At 36.0% G+C, this 21,254-nt stretch overlaps 3 protein-coding genes and 1 long non-coding RNA gene across 5 annotated transcripts; 1 reads left to right on the forward strand and 3 right to left on the reverse strand.

The window, feature by feature from the left end:
* Nucleotides 1-4,387: 4,387 nt before the first annotated feature.
* LOC140832520 (uncharacterized) lies at nucleotides 4,388-11,593 on the forward strand. Its single transcript, XR_012118126.1, has 3 exons — nucleotides 4,388-4,431; nucleotides 4,512-4,705; nucleotides 10,463-11,593. It is a non-coding gene; the product is annotated as an uncharacterized lncRNA (long non-coding RNA).
* Nucleotides 5,189-10,194, reverse strand: LOC140832517 (tubulin-folding cofactor E). Its single transcript, XM_073196590.1, has 15 exons — nucleotides 9,842-10,194; nucleotides 9,299-9,469; nucleotides 9,077-9,123; nucleotides 8,680-8,826; nucleotides 8,512-8,586; nucleotides 7,816-7,925; nucleotides 7,613-7,713; nucleotides 7,460-7,521; nucleotides 6,692-6,799; nucleotides 6,561-6,595; nucleotides 6,191-6,256; nucleotides 5,931-6,022; nucleotides 5,760-5,836; nucleotides 5,599-5,676; nucleotides 5,189-5,505 (listed from the first exon to the last, which is right to left on the reverse strand). Exons 1-15 carry the CDS (start codon nucleotides 10,167-10,169, stop codon nucleotides 5,407-5,409), a joined length of 1,596 nt encoding a protein of 531 aa, XP_073052691.1. The 5' UTR covers nucleotides 10,170-10,194; the 3' UTR covers nucleotides 5,189-5,406.
* A 153-nt stretch (nucleotides 11,594-11,746) lies between the features above and the next one.
* On the reverse strand, nucleotides 11,747-13,581 carry LOC140832519 (GDSL esterase/lipase At1g71691-like). Its single transcript, XM_073196594.1, has 5 exons — nucleotides 13,080-13,581; nucleotides 12,865-12,986; nucleotides 12,508-12,747; nucleotides 12,176-12,425; nucleotides 11,747-12,089 (listed from the first exon to the last, which is right to left on the reverse strand). The coding sequence occupies exons 1-5, from the start codon at nucleotides 13,357-13,359 to the stop codon at nucleotides 11,869-11,871; spliced, it is 1,113 nt and encodes a 370-aa protein (XP_073052695.1). The 5' UTR covers nucleotides 13,360-13,581; the 3' UTR covers nucleotides 11,747-11,868.
* A 915-nt stretch (nucleotides 13,582-14,496) lies between these two features.
* On the reverse strand, nucleotides 14,497-20,773 carry LOC140832518 (suppressor of mec-8 and unc-52 protein homolog 1). Of its 2 annotated transcripts, none has more exons than XM_073196591.1 (16): nucleotides 20,592-20,773; nucleotides 19,615-19,825; nucleotides 19,294-19,446; nucleotides 18,906-18,954; nucleotides 18,384-18,467; nucleotides 17,709-17,812; nucleotides 17,249-17,335; nucleotides 17,120-17,173; nucleotides 16,408-16,503; nucleotides 16,018-16,145; nucleotides 15,725-15,851; nucleotides 15,570-15,629; nucleotides 15,337-15,444; nucleotides 15,087-15,187; nucleotides 14,921-14,972; nucleotides 14,497-14,756 (listed from the first exon to the last, which is right to left on the reverse strand). In XM_073196591.1, the coding sequence occupies exons 1-16, from the start codon at nucleotides 20,621-20,623 to the stop codon at nucleotides 14,658-14,660; spliced, it is 1,545 nt and encodes a 514-aa protein (XP_073052692.1). In that variant the 5' UTR covers nucleotides 20,624-20,773; the 3' UTR covers nucleotides 14,497-14,657. The 2 variants fall into 2 exon arrangements, with proteins under 2 accessions (XP_073052692.1, XP_073052693.1); XM_073196592.1 differs by lacking the exon at nucleotides 20,592-20,773 and adding an exon at nucleotides 20,029-20,532.
* Between the last annotated feature and the right edge of the window lie 481 nt (nucleotides 20,774-21,254).

Here is a 21,254-nt window from a genome sequence, read left to right on the forward strand (position 1 = left end):
TAGATCAAAAAATTGAAAAGTCACATAAATAAATAAATGAATAAAACATTAATGAAGTAATGTTGAGTGAAAGGGTAAATAAGTAAAACATTAATGAAGTAATTGTGAGTGAAGGATAACTAAGTAAATTCACAATTCAAACTCATATATTTAGAAAAAATTGCAAAAGAGCATATAGAATCTACATGGTCTCAAACATTAATTAAGTATCACAATTCAATAAAATAAAATATCATATTAATGTGTTTGTAATATTTATCGTCCATTCAACTAAAATAATAGAATAAAGTTATTTTTATTTTAAATATCAATCTTTAGATCAAAAAATTGAAAAGTCACATAAATAAATAAATGAATAAAACATTAATGAAGTAATGTTGAGTGAAAGGGTAAATAAGTAAAACATTAATGAAGTAATTGTGAGTGAAGGATAACTAAGTAAATTCACAATTCAAACTCATATATTTATAGATTGTATAGATATATCAGATTAATAAAAATTAAATTTCAACACTTTTCTAATTCTTATTAAAATTCAAATTTTAATCTCAGGACTATTGAAAATATAAAATACATTTTTTTTTTGAGGGGAAAGCTCATAACTTTATTGCATCAAATCATTTGTTACAAGCTGAACCAACCATAAAGGAAATTCTCCATTCACCCAAACAACAGGTGAAGGGGAAGAAAAAGCAAAACGAGCCATAACATGTGCGACTCTATTAGCCGAACCTAGTACATGTGTTATTCCAGAGATCACTGGTTTCTTCAATAGTTCAATGATATCCGCCGTACAGAACCCAGTGTACCCAAGATCCTCCTGATTGGTAGTGACTGCTTGCACTGCCAAAAGAGAGTCTGAAGCTATTTGGACATCTTGAAAACCTTTCTCGTATAAGAGCTTGATACCCTCTCGGATGGCCAGAAGTTCCCCGTGAACTACAGTAATCGGTTGATTTATTTGTTTTCCAAAGGCTAACCACAACCGGCCTTGAGAATCTCGTACTACTCCCCCAACACTATACATGTGCATTTCCTCGTTCACTGCTGCATCAACATTGAGTTTGAGAGAACTAGGTCTAGGAGGCTTCCAAGACCCTTCCTTGTTTCTCCTCTCGACAGGGCATGTTATCCCTTCCTTCAAACGAGCTTTTCTAAAATCTTCTATCATGGCAGCACTCCAAGTAATACTGTCAGCCATCGGTTTCCTTTTATCCCCATGCAAGAAACTCTGTTTTTCCTTCCAAATGGCCCACGCATGAATTGCCATTTCCTCAAACACAGCTTTAGGTAGATTCTCTTTCAACCACAAGCAAATTTCTAAAGTATTGGTATGTCTCGCCATTCTTACAACATGCTCATATGTATTGTTTCTCCAAAGATGTTTAATGGCAGGACAGAAGATGAAGCTATGAAAAGTGGAATCCACTGATGAGTTACATAGAATGCAAGACCCACTCACCGGTACGTGATGCCGCAATAGATTCTGGTTCGTAGGGATACAATCATGAGAAAGACTCCACCAAAACAGGCGAATCTTCGGCGGAATAGAAAGACTCCATATGAAAGCCCACCAAGAGTCCAGGGGATATTTCACCTGATGTTCAGGGGGAGAGAACAATCCTCGTAGTCGGCAACCATCCCGCACTATGTACTGTCCCTTGGCCTCATACCGCCAAAATAGAGAGTCACTCCTCCCTGATGTTGGTAATGGGATCTTGAGTATCTCCCCTGCAACATATGGATTAAAATTAGCAGTAATTAAGTCCGCATCCCACTTACCATCCTTTATTATCACATCCACGGTAGTGTCAATCTCCCACGGAATCACTGGTCTACTGATCTTGGACTGCATAGTTGGAATCCATAAATCATCAAAGATTTGTATAGATTTCCCATCCCCGACTCTCCATATCAAGCCACTCGCCAATAAGTCTTTACCCCATTGGAGCGACCGCCATATAAAAGAAGGGTTACTACCCATCCCTGCAGCCAGTAACGATTGATGTCGGTAGTATCTTCCTTTAAGCACTCGAGCAGCTAGTGACTCAGGAGAGCGAATAAGACGCCAAACCTGCTTTGCAAGCAAGGCACGATTGAACTCAGTCAATTTCCTGAAACCAAGACCGCCCCGACTCTTTGGGTTGCAGAGAAAATCCCAAGATTTCCAATGTAATTTTCTCCTACCATTATCTATTCCCCACCAGAAGTTTGCGCATTCCTTTTCAATATCCGAACACACCAAACTGGGCAATCTGAAACATGACATCGCAAAGGAGGGAATGGCTTGCAAGACTGATTTGATTAACACCTCCTTCCCTCCCTTCGAGAAACACTTGCTGTTCCAACCCTGGATCCGTTTCGCCACCTTTTCTACAAGATATTTAAACTGTAATCTTTTACTTCTCAACGACACTGTAGGTAGGCCCAAATAAAGATCATGATGTTGAACTACAGGGATACTCAAGATGTTCTTAATCGTGTTCATGAGAAGTGGGCTAGTATTAGGACTAAAAGAAAGAGCTGATTTATCATAATTGATAAGTTGTCCAGAAGCCCTCTCATAAGCGGTAAGGCAATCTTTGACTCGTGCCCCTTCCTCCATGGTCGCCCTGAAGAACATCAGACTATCATCAGCAAAAAACAGATGTGATACTGATGGACAGATAGTCGCAATCTTGACTCTCCTGAAAAAACCTCTGGCTTCATAAGATGTGATACATTTTAATGCATGATGTATGCATCAATTATAATATTTTATAAAATTTAAAATTTCCACTTTGGTTTAATTTTAGTTTTTCTATTTAATTTCATATCAAGTGCTTAGTTATTATTTATATCATATTCATAAAATAATAATATTCTTCATTATTTCTCTATAATGATTTTGAAATAGTATTAAAAGAAAAAAAGTTACTAAATTTGTATATGTAATTAAAGCAATAATCTACATATATAAAGAAATATTTATCAAAATTAATGCTTTCATCAATCGCTTAAATATTTCAAAATAAATAGAAATTAAATAAGCAATTAAATGTGTAATCTTGTCAAAAAAATTTTAAAATTTAAATTTGTATTCGATGTCTCTTGAAAAAAAAACTAAATTTACGTGTCTACATTGATTATATCATAATTCATTTTATTTTGACCATGATTTTTATTTTTTTTTGTTACTTTTGTATATTCAATCTCACTACAATCTATCATATTAAATAAAATATAAGTTTTTATGTATAATATTAAGTTTTTTACTTTTTAAAATAGTATAATCATGAATTTTTTATATATTGATTATTCGTATATTGCTATTATTAATATGTATCTTAATTAAAAATTTTAATATAAATATTTTTAACATACTCTAAAAATAATTAAAAAATTTAATCAAAATTTATTCATATAATAAATTTGAAAATTGTGACTTTTTGAAAAATATTTATTTATTTTTAAAAATTTTAATAAACAAAATAATATATGATTTTTTAAATATATTTTCCTACTTCTACTCAACAAATATAAAAAATTCAATGTAATGACAGAAAATTGTTATCTTTATTTGAGTTTTATCTCAAGTGACATTAATATTTTTAATATAATAATTTGTGACACAACAGCTCGTCCTTAGATTGATGCAGCCCCATTTTCACTCTATTGCATAATATTGAAAGATCATACAAAGATTAAATTGAAAACCCACCAATTTTAACAAGGAAAGAAACAGGAATTTCTTGGAGAAATGATTTTCTAGGGAGATGAAGACGGGGAAAGCGTTGGCCGTGGAGCAATCTTGGAGTAAAGGGCTTTAATTTCTGCTAAATTAATTAATGATATGTGGGTCAGCAAAATAAATATGCTCAATAATGAAGATAAAACTCAAGCTAAAGCTCTTCTAGATTCACTACTTTTCTCGGAATTTTCTACGACAGTTCGCCTAACGCGGAGAACTTAAAAAAAAAATTTAAAGAATACAATTTTTATTTTTTATTTTGAGAATGAGTTCAATTTTTTTTATACAAAACAATACTTTTTAAAAATAACTCTATTTAAAAGCATAATGAAATTTACTTTATTTATATTTCACTTTTGGAGAATGTTTACCCATGATTGAAAAATATGGGATTTCAAAAAAACTTATAAATAGTAAGAAATTTACGGTCGGTATCTTTCGATGTACACAGAATAAATATCTGAACTAACGTAGTAGTATGTAAACCATGTTAATTAGGAAAATCACATTGGGTAAGATCTGTCTAACAAGCTTGTATGAAAAAACGTAATTAGATAATCGAACTTTTGAGCATTAAAAAAACCAGACACCCCTCTTAGTTGCATGTTGAACCAGAATTTTATATAATATTTTTGATATAATAATTTGTGACTTCGGAGGAAACACAAACGCCTCTTGTTCGACCGCCGCGACGGTTGGGTGTAAGCATCATGCTTTCATTTTAATAATCAATTATTTAAATTCAATCTTAATTTCAAAATGGAAATGGAATTGGATGTAGGTCGGATGAATGGAATGAGCCGTGGGATGAAGCCTTATCCGGTGGACGCGGGATGTATTCATTTTCTTCCTTCTTTTATAATAAAGATTTACGAGGTGTTGCATTCTCCCCTTCGTTGATTTGTCTCCCATTCTCAATTTTGAAAGTTCTGCGTTCTGCTCCTAGCTAAGGCGCTCCAAAAGTCGTCGGAATCGGTAAAAACCCATAATATCTTACTGATTTGATCGTCTTGTTTGTTGATTTCCATGAGAGTAATGGAAAATCCATTCACGGGTTTCATTATCCATATCAGTTGATCGATATTTTATGTGTTCTCTGATGAACTTTGTGGCAAGCTACGTGTTGAAAGTGGTGGAAACACCAGAGTTAACTGTTCAATCTATTCTGATTCACCATGCGCACAACATTGCATCTTCGGTGAAGAAAATAGAATTTAGTTTGAGGGAGGCATCAACTTGTAGGCGTGAAAAAACATTGACAATTTTGTGTCGATTAACGTTGACACAATTAGATCGAGATTATTTTTTCCCCCGGATAACCTCCAGTCTATGTCTTGGTCAATGCAATTTCAAGTTCCACGTCGTTATTTTCGATATCACGAACAAATCAATACAAATTAATATATTAAGATAGTAAATTATATGATAAAAAGACAGAAAATAAAAAAATGCAAACTACAAAACCAAATTTATACTTTTCCCTTTTTTTCCGAAGTAATATTGCGTCGTCAAAACCGTGCATATTTCCAAAATATATACTTGAGCATAAAAGGATGATGAATCGAGTTTGATGGCAAAGGACTCCAAACAAAATTCAGTATCCAAATAAGCAGAAGATCAAAGAAATTATATCTATGCATGCCACTCGGTTATTCACTTTGAGATGAATGATGACATCAAGGCTCTTCATCTACAAGAATGGTGGATTCATTACCAATCCCAAGCTCCGTAAGAGATTCCATGTCATCATTAAGCAATGTAGGTAGGGGCGAACCCTAAAAAATAAACCCACGAAGATGGAAATAGTAATGGTCAAGAAAGTAACGAGATTGGGAGAAAAATCTGGTGAGGAAAAAGAAGATGCCCACCTCTTCTTGGAGAAACAGGATGGGCTTCACCGATTTTAACTTGAAGAAAATCTCACACAAATTCTTCAGCTTTCCAACCTATGCGACAATATTCACGCATTTACACTTGAAAAAGCCCATCAAAATAATCAGCTTAGGGAAATGGCAGGCAGATGTATCACCGTTGTAGTTGCAGGCAACTTTTTCACAAGGACGGGTTTTTCACCCATAGAAGCTCCAATGCATTTCAAAGAAATAGCTGCACGGACAAGTCTAGCGTATAAAAACAAAATAATATCATTCCAGAATAATAGAATATGGAAGCGGAAGCTAATTCAAAACAAAGTTCATACAAATTAATCCCGAAGACATTTTTTGATTCCCTGATGCACCTATTGATTGTTTTTCATCCTCAATTCCAAGAGTACTTTTAAGCTCAGCAAACCTGTTTACCCAATGCATACGAGGAGATGCATCAACAAAGTACTAAGACACACTGTTTACCACAAACCATGTCAAGCTTATAGCATATATTTCATATGGTGGCACCAATGGTCTCCCTTATACACCAAAAGTAGCTAGGTAAGAGGAAAGGGAGCTGACAAAAATTAACCTGGGATGGAACTTTTTAATTTCTTCCGGACCGCCATTACACTTTGACATGACCATGCGGACATATCTGCAGGAGAATATTTAAGTAACATTATCTGCATGGATATAAATTATGATGGTAACAGGAAGATCGCAATTGATATGACCAACCAAACAGCAGCATGCAATCCATGCCCATGTACGTTACAGCAGCTACCCACTTTTCCCGTGGTTAAGTTCCAGACTATTTTTCCCAGATTTTTTTATAATTAATTAGTTTGAAGAAGCATTTTGTCAAGGAAAATTTAACAAAGATATATTTTTCTCAGACCCTTGTGTGAAAAACATAGTACGTATGCATTATGGCAAGCATTCTGAAGAAAAAGCAATACCGAATTTCAGAGTCCTTCCGCTCTCGAGGACTAATCTGCAATAACAGAAAGCCAATCAGAAAGATGTTAACTGCGAAGCAGGATGACCTCACAATCACCCTAAAATAAATTATAAATTATCTTAAACTTACCTCACTGCCATTAAATATCTTAATTTTTTTCAAACGTGCAATAAAAACAAATCTGGGAATGCCACCTTTCCCCAGATCTGCAACCGGATTCCCGGAAAGCCTGACATCCTGCATAACAAAGCATTTGTTATGCAACGCTCGGATGTTATCAATTATATCAAAAAGGTTCATTGATACAATAAATTATCACTAGCAAAGACAGCAAAGTAAAGCAAGAATTTATAACACACATAAAAGATGAGACTGAATTTGTTTTCCATTGTCTCGCCTGAGACATATAGCTAGTTCTTTCCCAGTATTAGGAATTTGTTTTCCATTGTCTCGCCTGAGAGGCATATCTAGTTCTTTCACATTATTAGGACTGAGTATTTGAAATGTACATTCTTTAGACTGGATTTTTAACTATCCTATTACTTGACAGCGATATAACAGGATATGAACCTGAGATCTCCTTGTTAAAATAATTAATCATGTAAGATTTAGATGAGACCAAGAGACTACATGTTAGTCCTACGTTTGTTCGAAATCAGACCGAAAACCAAGTAAGCAGGTTTACAGTTGTGCTATGCATACACACCACCTGATCTTCACACTCCAACCAACTTTTGTGATAGCTTTCTTTCTTTGCTATTCCCAACACAGTTCATGACCAAAGCCAATCAAAATATGCAGGTGTGGGTAATAGCATTCACCATTTAATCCCTTTACTGCAGCTCATGTACAGAAGTATTAAGGATATCTCAAACGGTGCCCAAATTTAATGCTCACCGTCAAGCTAGGGAATGAATTAAGTGAATCAACAGATTTGAGGTCTTCAATTTTGTTATTCGCTGAAACAAGCAACAAACTAGATGAATCCTCAAGAGTGGCGGTATTAACTAGTAAGTATGAAAAAATTATTTCACAGTATTGGAACGTTACCCAGAAGAAGGCCACACAATCTCTTGAAATGATTATAACCACCACAATCAGGATACCATATGTGATTCAACTCATTGTTGCTCAAAAATAGCTGTTCCAAACTAAATGCAGGCGCCATGATGAAATAGCATTAGAAATCACTGAAAAAACAGAGTCGTAGAAAATAATATGTGGTGGGAAAGTGCTCTTTCCTCTTTGCGTACCTGTTTAACTGTGACAATTTCATGATTTCATCCCAAGCAGCTATACAATTGTTTTCCAGATTAAGCAGACGCAGAGAATTAAATCCTTGGACAACAGTTGAAGCTGCGGGCTGGACAGAAAAAAGAACATGTTACGAAAAAATTCTATAAAAATACGTGAGTAGATTCTCAAAAAAAGAGAAGTTTGACAGGGAAAGAATAACAGAAACAGTGATCACTGAGACAGGCAGCCAAAAAAATTCCCAGATCGAATATAAACTTGTCAAAGTATAAATGCTTACAGGATGTGCATTACAGTGTTATACACGCTACAATGATCAAAATGGGTGTCCCCTTGCACATGCATCGCAGGTAACAGTCCATTCAATACCTTCCCCAGAAGAAGATGCTTTTCAAAAATATAATTCTTTAACAAACACCATGTGTGCCTTGGTGGGTGTTTGACACAAGAAAATGCATTTAGCATAACAAGAGCATGAGACCATACGTTAGCATTTTCGATGTGACTAATCTGATGATCCATATGATTTTAACTAATGCAATCTAGCACAAGTTTTCACCAAGCATACAGCCGTGAAGCAATTCACATGTTCTCAGTTGAAAACTAGTTGTCGGAAAATACACATACAATCATCACCAAGCAGATAACATAAGTGAGAATTCAACTCCAAACATCATTGTGTAATAAGCACTAACGGTTATTTCTCGTAATTTATTTCCCATTAAATGCAGTTCTTCCACATTTTGCAGTGAATCCTTTAGAATTTCCACCTGCCATATTAAACAAAACCTGCTTTAAAATTATCCCCTGATTTTCATAAAGAAACTGAAATAATATTGCAACATAGAAACATAAGCCTCCACCTGCTTCCAGATCACAGCGGTGTGGTTCAAAACTAAAATTCGGATATTCGTCAGCTGGGGTATGGTAGTTATAACAGTTGATAATGAATTATTGGAAAGATTGAGGGCTTCAAGAGAAGGCAACCCTTCATTAATAACACCTATATCCTGCGAGGATTATCAAATGGAAGAAAATTTGACTTTTATCAACTTTGCATCACAAGCTGCTGCATCATTTCCAACCAGAGGTATCAATACGTCAATACTAATAATGAGAGTAGCTTCATTGTTCAGTAAACATGATGCCCACAGATTTTAAGAATGTAAAAATATTGATACTCCCATAATTCTCTACATATACAAATGGCAACTGAAGCTTAATAAATTGATGTATTGTATTCAAGCAAGAAACACATACTTCCCATTTATCAATCAAGTTTCCAGTCAAGTCAAGCTCCTTCAGATCTGCAATAGAAACACTTGAGAATTCGTGGGAAACGAACAACAGCAGACAGGTGCTCACATAAATGAAACAGGAGGTGTCTAATAAATGATATGATCGAACACGAGTTCAGATTTGAATATAAAAGAAAGAAACAACACTGGAAAATGTAGACAGATTGGGAGGTAATCAACTTACTAGGTAACACCGAACTGACATGGTCAGGGGAATCAGGAAACTTAACTCCCAAATGAGATAATGACGCACATGTCAGGTCCTCGAATCTGCTCATTTTGTCTTGGATTTTCTCTTTCCCCAGAAGCTGGACGGACACTCTATTGTTTCTCGCAGAGAGGACATACATCTCATCTAAGCGAGGATAATACAAACAGACGATAATGATCAGCCACACAAGTGACCTTGAAAACTTCACAACGCAGCTGGACTAAAAAAATCACAGATAAACTCAGCTTATGAACTTCTGTAAAACAAATAACAGGAGCAATACCTAGACTTAACCTTTCAATCATTCAAATGTGATAAATTCCTATATCTACTAGTAGCCACAAAGCCTCACACATTCGTCTCAGTTGACACTTGACACAGAAACACACACAATGCCAATTCAATCAAGTTGATACGCTGATCACGTTTAGCATTGCATTTATAGTGATACATCGCACAAAGAACTACTTCCTTCCAATCGAATCAACGTACGAAATCTAATTCGCGTGAACTCACCTTCTTCTTCTTCCGTGGAGGCAGTTTGATACCGAGTTTGAAGTGCTTCTAACAAGGAAACTCCGGCGCTGAGATTATGCGGGCGAAGGAAGGACGCAGTGTCGTGGCCCCGTGCGGTGAAGTAAGCAACACCATTATGAGTTCCATTATGCTTGCCGACGCCATCGGCATCCCAATCTACTCCGACCCAAGCACCGGAGTAGCCCTCTAGCGGCCCCACGTACTTGACAACTCCGGTTCTCTGAGGTTGTCCGGCATAGTGGACCCTTTGATCGACCTTGAATGCTGTTTCCGATGAGCTCTGCATCTCTGGCTTCGACTCACGCATCCCCCTTTCTTCTAATAAATACACACTGCGACAGAAGCCGGGGCATTTAAATTTTATTAATTGATCTGCCCCTTTGATTTATATTATTATTATATTTTTTTATATATAAATATTATTATTTATCATTGTTTAAATTAAAAAAACCCTAATATTATTGAGCAACTTGTTCCGATTTCTATTTTGGATTGAGCGATACATTTTAAACCAATCCAATCCGTTTTCGATTTCATATTTTGTGAATCTGGAACCAATTTAATTGGTGCGGTGACATGCCTAATTTTTGCATGACACAGAAAACCTCAATCGATTCAATAATGGCGAAAAACGAAAAGAGAGTTGCTCCGTTCCATGGAGAGATGCTAGCTCCACAAGGTGGCGATAAAAAAATTGGAGACGCGAGGCTGAAGGTGAACTCGGAGTCAGGTACAATGCCCGTTATGCATGTCCCTGGCAAGAAGGTTTACAACTCTAAAATTGATGCTTTTGGGGAATGATGATGTCCGGATAAATTGGGTAAGTTAGATGGGCGTGTTCTTTACCTGTGAGTACTAGTGGCGGGGTAGAAGGAAGCCGTGGTTAGATAATCTGCAGACTTGATAAACAAAGAACGTTGTGAGACGTCGGAAGGTTTTTTGATTTAGCAACTCTAACGTTTAAGTCAATCGAGTATTCACCCAGAAGAAATAAAAGTGTTATAAAGAAAGTTTTGTGAAAATCTCAAGTGAATGTCTTGATTGATCGAGCGAACATGAATATTTATAGTGCAAAATGTAATTATGACTTTGTTTTCAGTGCTCAGTTACTTCTCGTGATCAAACGACTACCCATGTCTTATCCCATGACACTATCACGGACTGACAACTTATATCGTTTTTAGTTTTGTTACATCGCTCACTGCTAATGATTTCGAGATATAGTGCCTCATACATGTGAGCCCAGAATCGATATCCCACCAAATGGTTTGTTTCACCCGACCGGTGCATGACTTGAACTCTCCCTGGACAGGAAAGATTCCCTCGCTGAAATAGATCCCGAGCTTGGATACTGCTTCCAACGAAAATTCCTGGTAAATTCTCAAACCAGTTTGCTTTTACTTAATTATAATGAGTGTGTATTTGATGTTGTTTATATTGGTACGCATGTGCACGAGTGTGTGTCTGTTTGCAGGTCTTGAGAGGAGTTATATGGTTGGTTTTCCGTTTTCGTGAGCTCTTTTAATTATCAACGTTAGATGAGGTTGTTTTGGGAGGATGTTGTACAATAATTGAAAACGTGACAATCTTTGATGAGGTAAACCTTGGAGTTTCCTCTGTATGTCGAGATAGTGTTTAGATAGAGGGGTAGAGTCTCGAGGGGTGAGGAGAAAAATGCTAACATGCTTGCCTTTTCGAATTCCAATCACATGTTTTGGGATGCATTTCATCCTACTGAAGCCGCCAATATTTTACCTTCGATTATTTTATATAGCTAATCCTTGGGCGTGACTAGCTTTTAGACTTTTTAAAATTCAGTTTAACAACCTTCCTCGTCAGCTACAAAGATGTATCTAAAAAGACAACAGATCAATCACAAGCACGTAAAATAAACAGATGTTCTTTGATGCATTTTCCCTACCACAACGTTTGCTCCCTCTGGAAAGTTAAAACTCATGAATTCAGGGAATCACGAAGAAAAGAAAAAAAAAAGTCCATTGATGAGATCAAAGACTGGCTAGCTGCTGTATGTTGATGGGATAAGCAAACTCTGTATTCCCATTGAAAGCTTTCTGTCCAAACAATATGTTTACCGCTTCCGTGGGGTGGAAAGCGTCCCAGAATATGTACTGTTTCCGGTCTGGGCATGGCGTTTGGAATGGTAGGCAAGTGATTTGCCCTCTGTTCCTCCCAATGCCGCAGCACCCACGATTCACCGCACTAAATCCTGTACAATTTAGTATGTAAAAAGTGAGTACAAAAATATTGAAAATCTTGATCAAGTGAGAGAGAAAATTGAAGATCTCAAAGCACCATATGTTCCAGCATTTGCAAGGAGATCTTGGAACATGTTGCGAGTGTCAACGTAAGAAAATCTTGAACCGGGTAGATTAGCGCTGAGATTGTTGATCATGGCCTTTGTGTTGGTGTTGAAGGGAAGCACAAGCTGGTTAACTTCTTCTGAGCATATACCATTGCTACTCTGAGCAAGAATGCTTGGAATACACCCCATCAGTCCAAGCCCTGCTATCGCAAATCTCCTAGCTCCAAGATTGTACAGTCTCTGAATTTTTTTAAAAACACTCAAGAAAATACAAGTATATGTATCACATACAGGTATGTCAGTGTAAGTCTAAGTATCTTACAGTGACTTGTTGGGAGTACTGTTCAGACAAGAGATCTGCATATTGTTGAGCATTGTACTGATACTTGGTGTTATAATTGGGCATGAGGTAATTGTTTAAATAGTCGTTGCTGCCCATCCCTATAAAGAAAATGGATTTGGCCACAGATTGCGACACATCAGGCGCACCGAGGATACCGGTAATTTGATCAAGAGTGCTCTCAAAATTTTTAATTTGCTGATTAAATGGAATCCGGCCAACCTGTCATGTTAGTGTAAAAGGGGTGACAAACAGACATGGTTACATGGTCATATATACTAGGTTGTTGGAACCAAAAAACATGTGCCCAAGTATCAGAATTATTTTAACATTACTCACAAAATTTCTTCCTGTATCATCAAGGATACCAGCAGCTGCAGAGGCATAATTAACACCATATCTGATTTGATCCCCAGAAGCCTCAGAATATGGAGGAATCAGTGGTAATCCAAGCAATTCAGCTGCATATATGTAAGAAACAAACCAGGCTGAATGCAACAGATTTTTTCGTTTACACAACTGAAAAGCGTTGATGAAAGTGGCTTTCTATTTACCAATGGTGTCAACCATGGTATAACCATTGGAGAAACGCCCCGTGGAACCGCCATTAAAGTCGATGCCATAGGGAAAATAGTTGGCTTTTGCCAAGGATGCCAAGTTGTTGTTGTTGCCATTATCAATCAGAGAGTCACCGAAAATGAACAAGGCAGGCGCCAAAGCTTTCCTCTCAGTACTACCAGCTCCATCTTCTTGACCCCTTACAAGATATGCATTCATGTTGCATACTAACAACATCACAAGAAGCCCACAAAGCTTCAACTGCTTCTCAGCCATTCTTTGTGTGTGAAAATGTGTGCTAGTGTGTGCATGGAATGTTTGAAGGTGGCCAAAGGTTTTAATAAGCGGAGGAAAGGAGGTGGGTAGGGAGGAGTAAATGAATTCACCTGTATTGTTCTCTCTCGAAGTAAATACATGCCATAAATATTTTCGACAGGGCTGTGGTCTCTCTCTTTTTCATCTCATTTTCTGTCTTAGACTTTCTACGTAACTCTTCAATGTTTTCCATTTCCATTTTCTGTGGTTTTAGAATTGTTTGATATTTCGGTTAATTTTGTTTCAAATTTCTGTTCTAGTTCTCGTAGTTTGAACCTTTTTACATGCATGAATTATGTTGCCTCGGAAAGAAACCCACTGACTTAATTGTTTGCCATTTATTTACCAATTTCTGAAAATTAGAGCTACCACATATAACACTCCCCAGACTCGTATGTTTTCAACCTTCGTAAATCATCAACTTGCCAACATAATAATAATAATAGTAGTAGTAGTAGTAGTAGTAGTAAGTGGTAGTAGAGAAAATTTGCTATAGCCAAACCAAAATCCACCGGATTGACTTGACCATGAGTAAAAAGAGAACAAACCAACATGCAATGAAAGATTTTATGGGATTGATGTAAAATCAAATATTTTATGGTGGAAATGCTTGCGTTTGATGATTTAAATTAAATGAGACCATTATAGGTTGGTATTTGGGACTTGGGATCTAATATTTGACAGCTATGACAAAAGTTGAGATCGGATCAAAATCAAATGACCATGGAATCTCACGCAGTCGGGAGTTTTGACCGAAAAGAACAATTAAAATAGTATCTGCTACATTCAAATACCCAAAGAAGATGATGAAATTAATGTGTTTAAATTCAAAGCACTCGCTCTCTGTCTCAATGTAGCAGCAGCAGTAGCAGTAATATGGCAATAAGTGAAAGGGCGCGGGCGCAATAAAGGAAATAAATACAGAGGCTGGGATGGAGATATTTAAAGGAGATTGGACACCATGGTCGGCCTCATTGACTCACACATTCCAATGGAAACAATTGCTCTGGATCCTTATTTAATCAACCAATTCCATACTGGTCTGGGACCGCTGAGATGCATGTCCACCATTTATCACCATATTAACAAAAATAGCACTGAATGAAATCTAATTTATAATTAATTTCAATAGATTCAGGTAGCAGAAATAAATATAAAAAAGATATTGCTATAAAATTACAAGTCATTTGCCACGCCAGACACCAAAACTACTACAAAAAAGAAGGTAGAGAAAATATTTTCATTCCATTTAAGAATGGTCATGGCTTCCATAATTTCATGCTGCAGTCGGCCCCATAAGTTGCAACAAGGTTTATATGAGGATGGTGAGTAATACCAATCACGTCCTTTTCGTGTACCTGCTCATCAGACAAAGCACAGTGGTTTACTAATATGGTGTGTGAATAGCTTCTATGAAAAATCATCCGGGAAAGAAAGTAACACTAACACACACAGTAGAATATTTAACAAAAGGGAAGTAAAGGCTGATTGCTTTAAACTATCCTTAAATTCAGAAACTCACCTTCATCAAATGCTCTAGTTTTCCAGATTGCTGACTGAAGCAGTATAAATTTCTGCATATTTAATGGGACGTTCTTAGCAAAGTAGGGAAAGTCTTAGAGAGAACTCCTAACAACGTCAGAATTTTACAGTAATGAAGATCAAAACCCATTTAACTTGCAGTATACCTGTCTTCACCAACACAATAGACCCATTCCCCTTTAGGTGATACACAAGCCGCCAGAAAATCTCCACCTTCTCTTTTACCAGATGAAAAACTTTTCACAACCTTTAACAATAGATTAGATACATCTTAGAATAAAAGCATCATCTGGATGGAAATAACATAGCAAGAGTGATGCTTTCCCCCATAGCAAGAGTGATGCTTCCCCCCAATCTTGTACTATCTTAACTACCAATCATAATTAAATAACGCACCTGCCCTTGAAGTGTCATGATATATATTGACGATGTCTTATTGCACACAATTATATGATCAGTGTTTTTAGGGAAAAGATGAATGGAATTCACTGATGCATCACCTCCCTGTAGTTGACAATAAAAAAGAACCACTAATTCATCATATATTGTCCTTTTTATAACAAAGAAAAATAACTTAGTACAATTATACCAGCCTAAGGAAAAAAATCAACCGTAATAAAGATAAATACCCTTAGAGGCGGTGGTGGCTTGAAGGTCTGCAAACAGTCTGTAGTCTTCATATCCCAAACCTGTACGACATTATTGGCATAAATAAAAAAAACTGATACAGTAGAATGCTGCAGATATTGGTCTTCAAGGCACAACTTAAAACTGAGGTGCATACTTTCACAGTGCAATCACTTGAGGCGGTTATAACGCAAGAACCATCATTGGTAAAGATGGCATCATTAACATAAGATGTATGGCCACGAAACTCTTTCAACATCTTTCCCGACTTCATACCATGAATTCTGTATAAAATATGGAAACCATAAAAAAAATGACTTCCAATTCAAGAATTTGCAAATTTTATACTTCAACTATTTCTTCACTCTATGTTTTACTCAGAAGTTGCAGCTTTAAGTTGAAAAAACGAAAACGATGTTAAAAAATACACCAGTTACGAATTCAACAAACCTGGCTGTGCTGTCAAATGAGGTGCTTAACAACTGTGTTCCATCGCGAGAAAAGGAAACACTAGTGACACCATCAGAATGTGCTCGTTCAAGACGACGCAAGCACTGGCCAGTCCTGATACGCCAAACCTGTAACAGGACAGTGAGTTAGATAAGTTTGCTTGCGGTTACAAGAGTCGAGTTAGCCAGAAACAGCCTAACAAAAACCTTCATTTAAAAAAAGTGATGATGGTAAAGTCATTAGCTACATTATCGCATCATTGAAGTTATCAACAGCTTTTTTTACCAGCAAGTATTTTTGGTGAACAGATTGAATTTCCTTCAAATGTTAAAGATATTATGGCACAGTCGCATACAGGAATAAAGAAGTACAAAGATGAACGAGCCTTACCTTTATTTTCCCATCCTGTGATCCAGAAGCTAGCATCTCTGAGTCTCTACTGAAATCAACACACAGGACAGGATCATCATGCATCATGAATGTTTCCTGCCAATCGATACCAGATAAGTACAGTCAAGCATCACAATCATGACATTCTACATATTTAAGCATCAAAGGAATTGTGCCACAACCAATATATATTGCATCTCTAATAGCTAAAACATACAGTAAACAGCGGCATATCAAATTTTCCTGTCCTATTAATTATACAGAGGCAAAAGGGTGGACCAAAGAGTTTGTTTTTGGATTCTAGTACGATCAGGAAAAAATAGTAAATCAGCATACTAGACATTCTTAAACTCAAAATCAGGCCCAATGTGTATTTGTATCAATTATTTTAAATCATGTAATCTTAAAACCTTTTACCATGGCATGTTCTTCCAAGATAACTTTCCAGAATAAAAGTTATCACATAAAGTCATAAACCAATGTCCAGAAACAAAAAATGTAACTCCTTTCATTGTTGTTCCATCCTACCGCGATAACTAACTATGCATAAGGCTGTAAGATACTGATCATATAAAAATATACTACTTTAGACTGACACAGTGTCTAGGTTTCAGCTGCAGCATTAAATCTCGGGGTAGAAATTGGTGTCAGAACTATATCAGCAGTCAAATAGGCAGTTAAAAAGAAGAAGAAAAATTAAAAGTTGACTTACATCAGCCTGGTATTGAAGATCCTTTTTTAGTTTTCCACTTACATGATCCCAAACCTGAGATGGACTAACATTAGCAATCAATGATCTTAATGTAAAAAATATTCAACGAAGGTACTTCAAAGGAATAACCTCAATAAATCCATCAACTGAACAAGAAACAAGGAATTGTCCATCTGGAGAGAACCGGGCACACTCCGGATGACTGTTCTTCCCAAACTGCAGTCAATAATTACTGTCAAACTTTGATCATGTTCAAAGGTAAAGTAACAGAGAAAAGAAGAGAAGCAAGGTCAAGAAAATAAACAAATTTTCAGAAGAAAAAAATAATCATCAGTGTTTGATATACACCATCTTGATTTACATCACAAAAGATTCACAAATAACAGATCAAGAAGAATAATAAATTTATAAAAGGTTCCAGATCATTAGAGAATATTAAATACTACACACCAGTTTGGTGTCAATGTTACAAAATTCGTAAAAATTAAAATTGCAGCAATATGCTACCTAGCAGTTCAAATAGAACTTCACGATAGAAAACAATCATATATGAACCAAAATCTCTATCAAAATGAGATATATAACTTGCCTTTATAGTATGCCCAAGAGTTGTTGGATACATATCCTCCACATCTTGTTTCATGGCAGCTGTTCCTCGAAATAGATCAAATTGTGTTCCCGGCGGAAGTAAACCTGACAAGACCAAATAAAGAGGCTAAGCAACATTCACCGATGAATATAACAGGTAAACAGAAATTTAACTTCAGAAGATCCGTTGGATTAGCAATGAAGCAGTAATGGGTGTATATCATGGCTACATCTTTCCACTAGGAAACATCTAGAAAAATGGTTTGATTTGAAACGGCAAGCACCAAAAGAATTTATTTTCACAATAGTTTGTCCTCGATAATATATTCTTCTATCACTTCCATGATAAGAGTACTTTCATGAAATACCAGGTATGTCCAAATTGTGCTGATAAAGTAAGGTATCTGAAAACAATATAACAGCAGACAGAAACTAAAAGGTAGGGTTGAACTCTTGACCGATTCTAAATTTCATCGTGTGTTCGTACAAAGTGTTGAGATGTTGAATAAAAAGTTTAAATTATGAATATCTAGCTATATTTCATTATTTCTATCAGTAAGGAGAACCTTCAAGTGATAATAGCCATTTTTTTAATAGCAAAAACACACATCAAGAGTTAGAATCGAGATTCAGGCATAACTTGACTAATCACATAAGAAGCGTCATCCTATAAAACCTTGGTGCTGCTGCCACTTTAGAGCTTGACCGATCAAAGCCATTAAACGTGAAGGTGGAACCACTGAAACTTCTGAAGCGACAGCTGAAAATACAATAGAAAATGTATGTAAGAACAAGCGTCAAAAACAAATTAAAACAATATAAAGATACTTCAAATGCATTCAGCTTCCTGATGATTATGAACCCATGCAGCGCTTTTAATCCTCAGTTCCCAATGAATGTATAAAAAATAAAGCTAAAATTTTAAATAAAGAAGGATAAAATGTTTTACATAGGCTGCTATACCATTATTTATATGAAAAATGAAAATGAATCACATTTTAAATAAAGAAGGACAAAACCTCCGCGTTTTAAAATGTTAAGTATGCTGACTGTCTTTCAGGAGGATATATCAATCATTTATCTGACAGACGATGGGTAAAAATACACTCACAAATGCCTTAACTGATCTCTAAGAAACATAAACAACTTATTATGATACAACATGCCAGCAGGAACAGAGAAAATATAAGGCCTATACCTTGTGCTATTTGAGAACGGCGCTTTTCCTTTGATGAGTCTTGATACACCTGCACATTAATTTCAAACGGTATTATTTTAAATGAAAAAGTACCAAATGGGAAAAATAAAAAGTTTTCATAGTCAAAAGCGATTAAGATAACCTAGTAATTCAAGGATCAAGCTGTTGATTAACTGGACATTATAACAGAGAAAAACATGACATAAACATTAGATTACACGATAGACTTTATGATGGCACAAATCTGCTATGTCTAGGCATTAGGTGGTCAACAAAATCATGGATCAGCCGATGAACTGCGAACCAAATGTTTCTGGAAGCCCGTTATCATAAGACTGTACAAAACAGAGAGTAATAACAGAGCCAGTAAATAAGATCCAGTTCTTACCTCATTGGGATCAAAGTAAGTCCGAACTAGTAGATGCTCAAGCCGTAAGTATCGTTCCGGCTGCTCCTGTTTCATGACACCCATCACCTGGGTTTGCCTTAATATAGCGCGTGCTGTATCAATTTCTCGAAGTTCAATCATTTCCAAAACAATCTACAAAAAGAACAGAAAGTGATGAACTTCAGCAATATATTCTTCCAAAAGTATCTGGTTTGCTTTGGGTCATGAAGTGGACAAGATGCATCAAACTCCCCAAAAGATCAATGGCTGGCAACAAATGGCGCATGCCGACCTGGCTGTCAAAAGTATGGAATGGCTTACCTGCTCATAAAGATCTTCAAGCTTCTTGCGAGGAAGCTTAAGCTGTGCCAATTGCGGTAAAATCGCATCCCACCTTCCACTATTAATGTCAGCGGTAAGTGTTTCGAGACTGTCCACCGTGTTGAGAGAAACTTGGCATTCATTCTGTAAAGTTTGGAACGTTTGATGCAAGGAATTCTCTTTGCAGAATTGAAGAACAATCTTTATCACACTGCAGGCAAACACGAGGAAAAACAAAATAATATTCAAAACTAAGTGGCATAAGACTGTGGTGGAGTGTTATCTTGAAAATTGAAATGATTTTCTGGCAAAGATAGGGCATAAATCAAAGCCAATTCAATAAAAAGGAGGATAAAGAAAATATAATGCATCATCAGAAAAAATAGGGACCAGTCAAGGAAGTACAAAACATACCAGTATAAATGCCAAAGAATGATGCATTATACAATATATGACAACGTCTGTTGTGACAAAGTCATCATACCGGAAGATTCTTCTCCAACCAATTAACTACCCTCAATAGTCTCCAGAATCAAATTAGAAAGCAATCAATAAATCGGTTGCAAATTATTGCCATAACACAATACTAATCACTAATAATAAAAAAAAAACACATAAGAAAAAACCGCAAAACAATATAAGGGAACTTCGGACTGCAGCAATATACATAAGGTCCAACAGAAAAAAGATGCAGTATGAGGCATATATGAACCTGGGTTAGCTGGCTTAAAAGAACCTAAGTAAAAAAACATGTTAAATTATCAAAAATTTTGCTCACACACAAACTGTTACCGTCAGCTCGTTGTATATAGCAAAAACATAATAAACTCCAATGTCTCAAAAAAAAAATCAAAATTTCGAAGCTTTTCAAACTCCATTATCAGTTGGAGAAGATAAAAAGCATTCTCAATTAACAGAGAACGTACACATAAGGGAAACATGAGTAAATGCAGAATAATAGTGGGGAGAAAGCTTACTCCCGAGCTTCAATTTCAAGCGTTGAAGACATGGCAGCAGTGTTTAACAAAAGTGATAACCGCTGAAACCCTAACTTACGACACCAGCTGCATTGGACTCCAACAGTTTTTGTGCGAAATTTGATTTTATTATATATATTTTTTAATAAAGAGAGTTTATTCACTTTTTTTTTAATCCATTAACTTTTGTTTTTCGAGTGACAAGAAACATATTTTATTTTGGATTAAAAAAGAAGGAAAACAATAAAAGAAATAGGGTTTTTTTATTTATTCGTTTATTATATTCATTACACCGGATCCCAGTTTTGAGACTCCGAACTCGAACTTAACACGAACTCGCTCTCCAATCAATTAAACTTTGAAACTCTTGGTATTATCAAAGACTCTGAGATCGAACTCAACATGAACTTCCCCTTCCATCATGCAAAATTTTTATTTTTAATAATTAAATTTTAAAACGACTTCGAACTTAGATTTAACATGAACTCTCTCTCCAACTAACTAACATTTTTAACATTAAACCGTGGTTCCATTGAGATTACCAAAGACTCCGAGGTTGGACTTACTACAAAATCCTTCTCCTATCATACAAAAATGCGATTTTAATAATTAAATCCCAAGAGCTCCAAGCTCGGATTTATCACAAACCCTCCATCCAACTAA

This window comes from Primulina eburnea, chromosome 5 (assembly GCF_022965805.1).
Source record: "Primulina eburnea isolate SZY01 chromosome 5, ASM2296580v1, whole genome shotgun sequence".
NCBI classification, from domain to species: domain Eukaryota; kingdom Viridiplantae; phylum Streptophyta; class Magnoliopsida; order Lamiales; family Gesneriaceae; genus Primulina; species Primulina eburnea.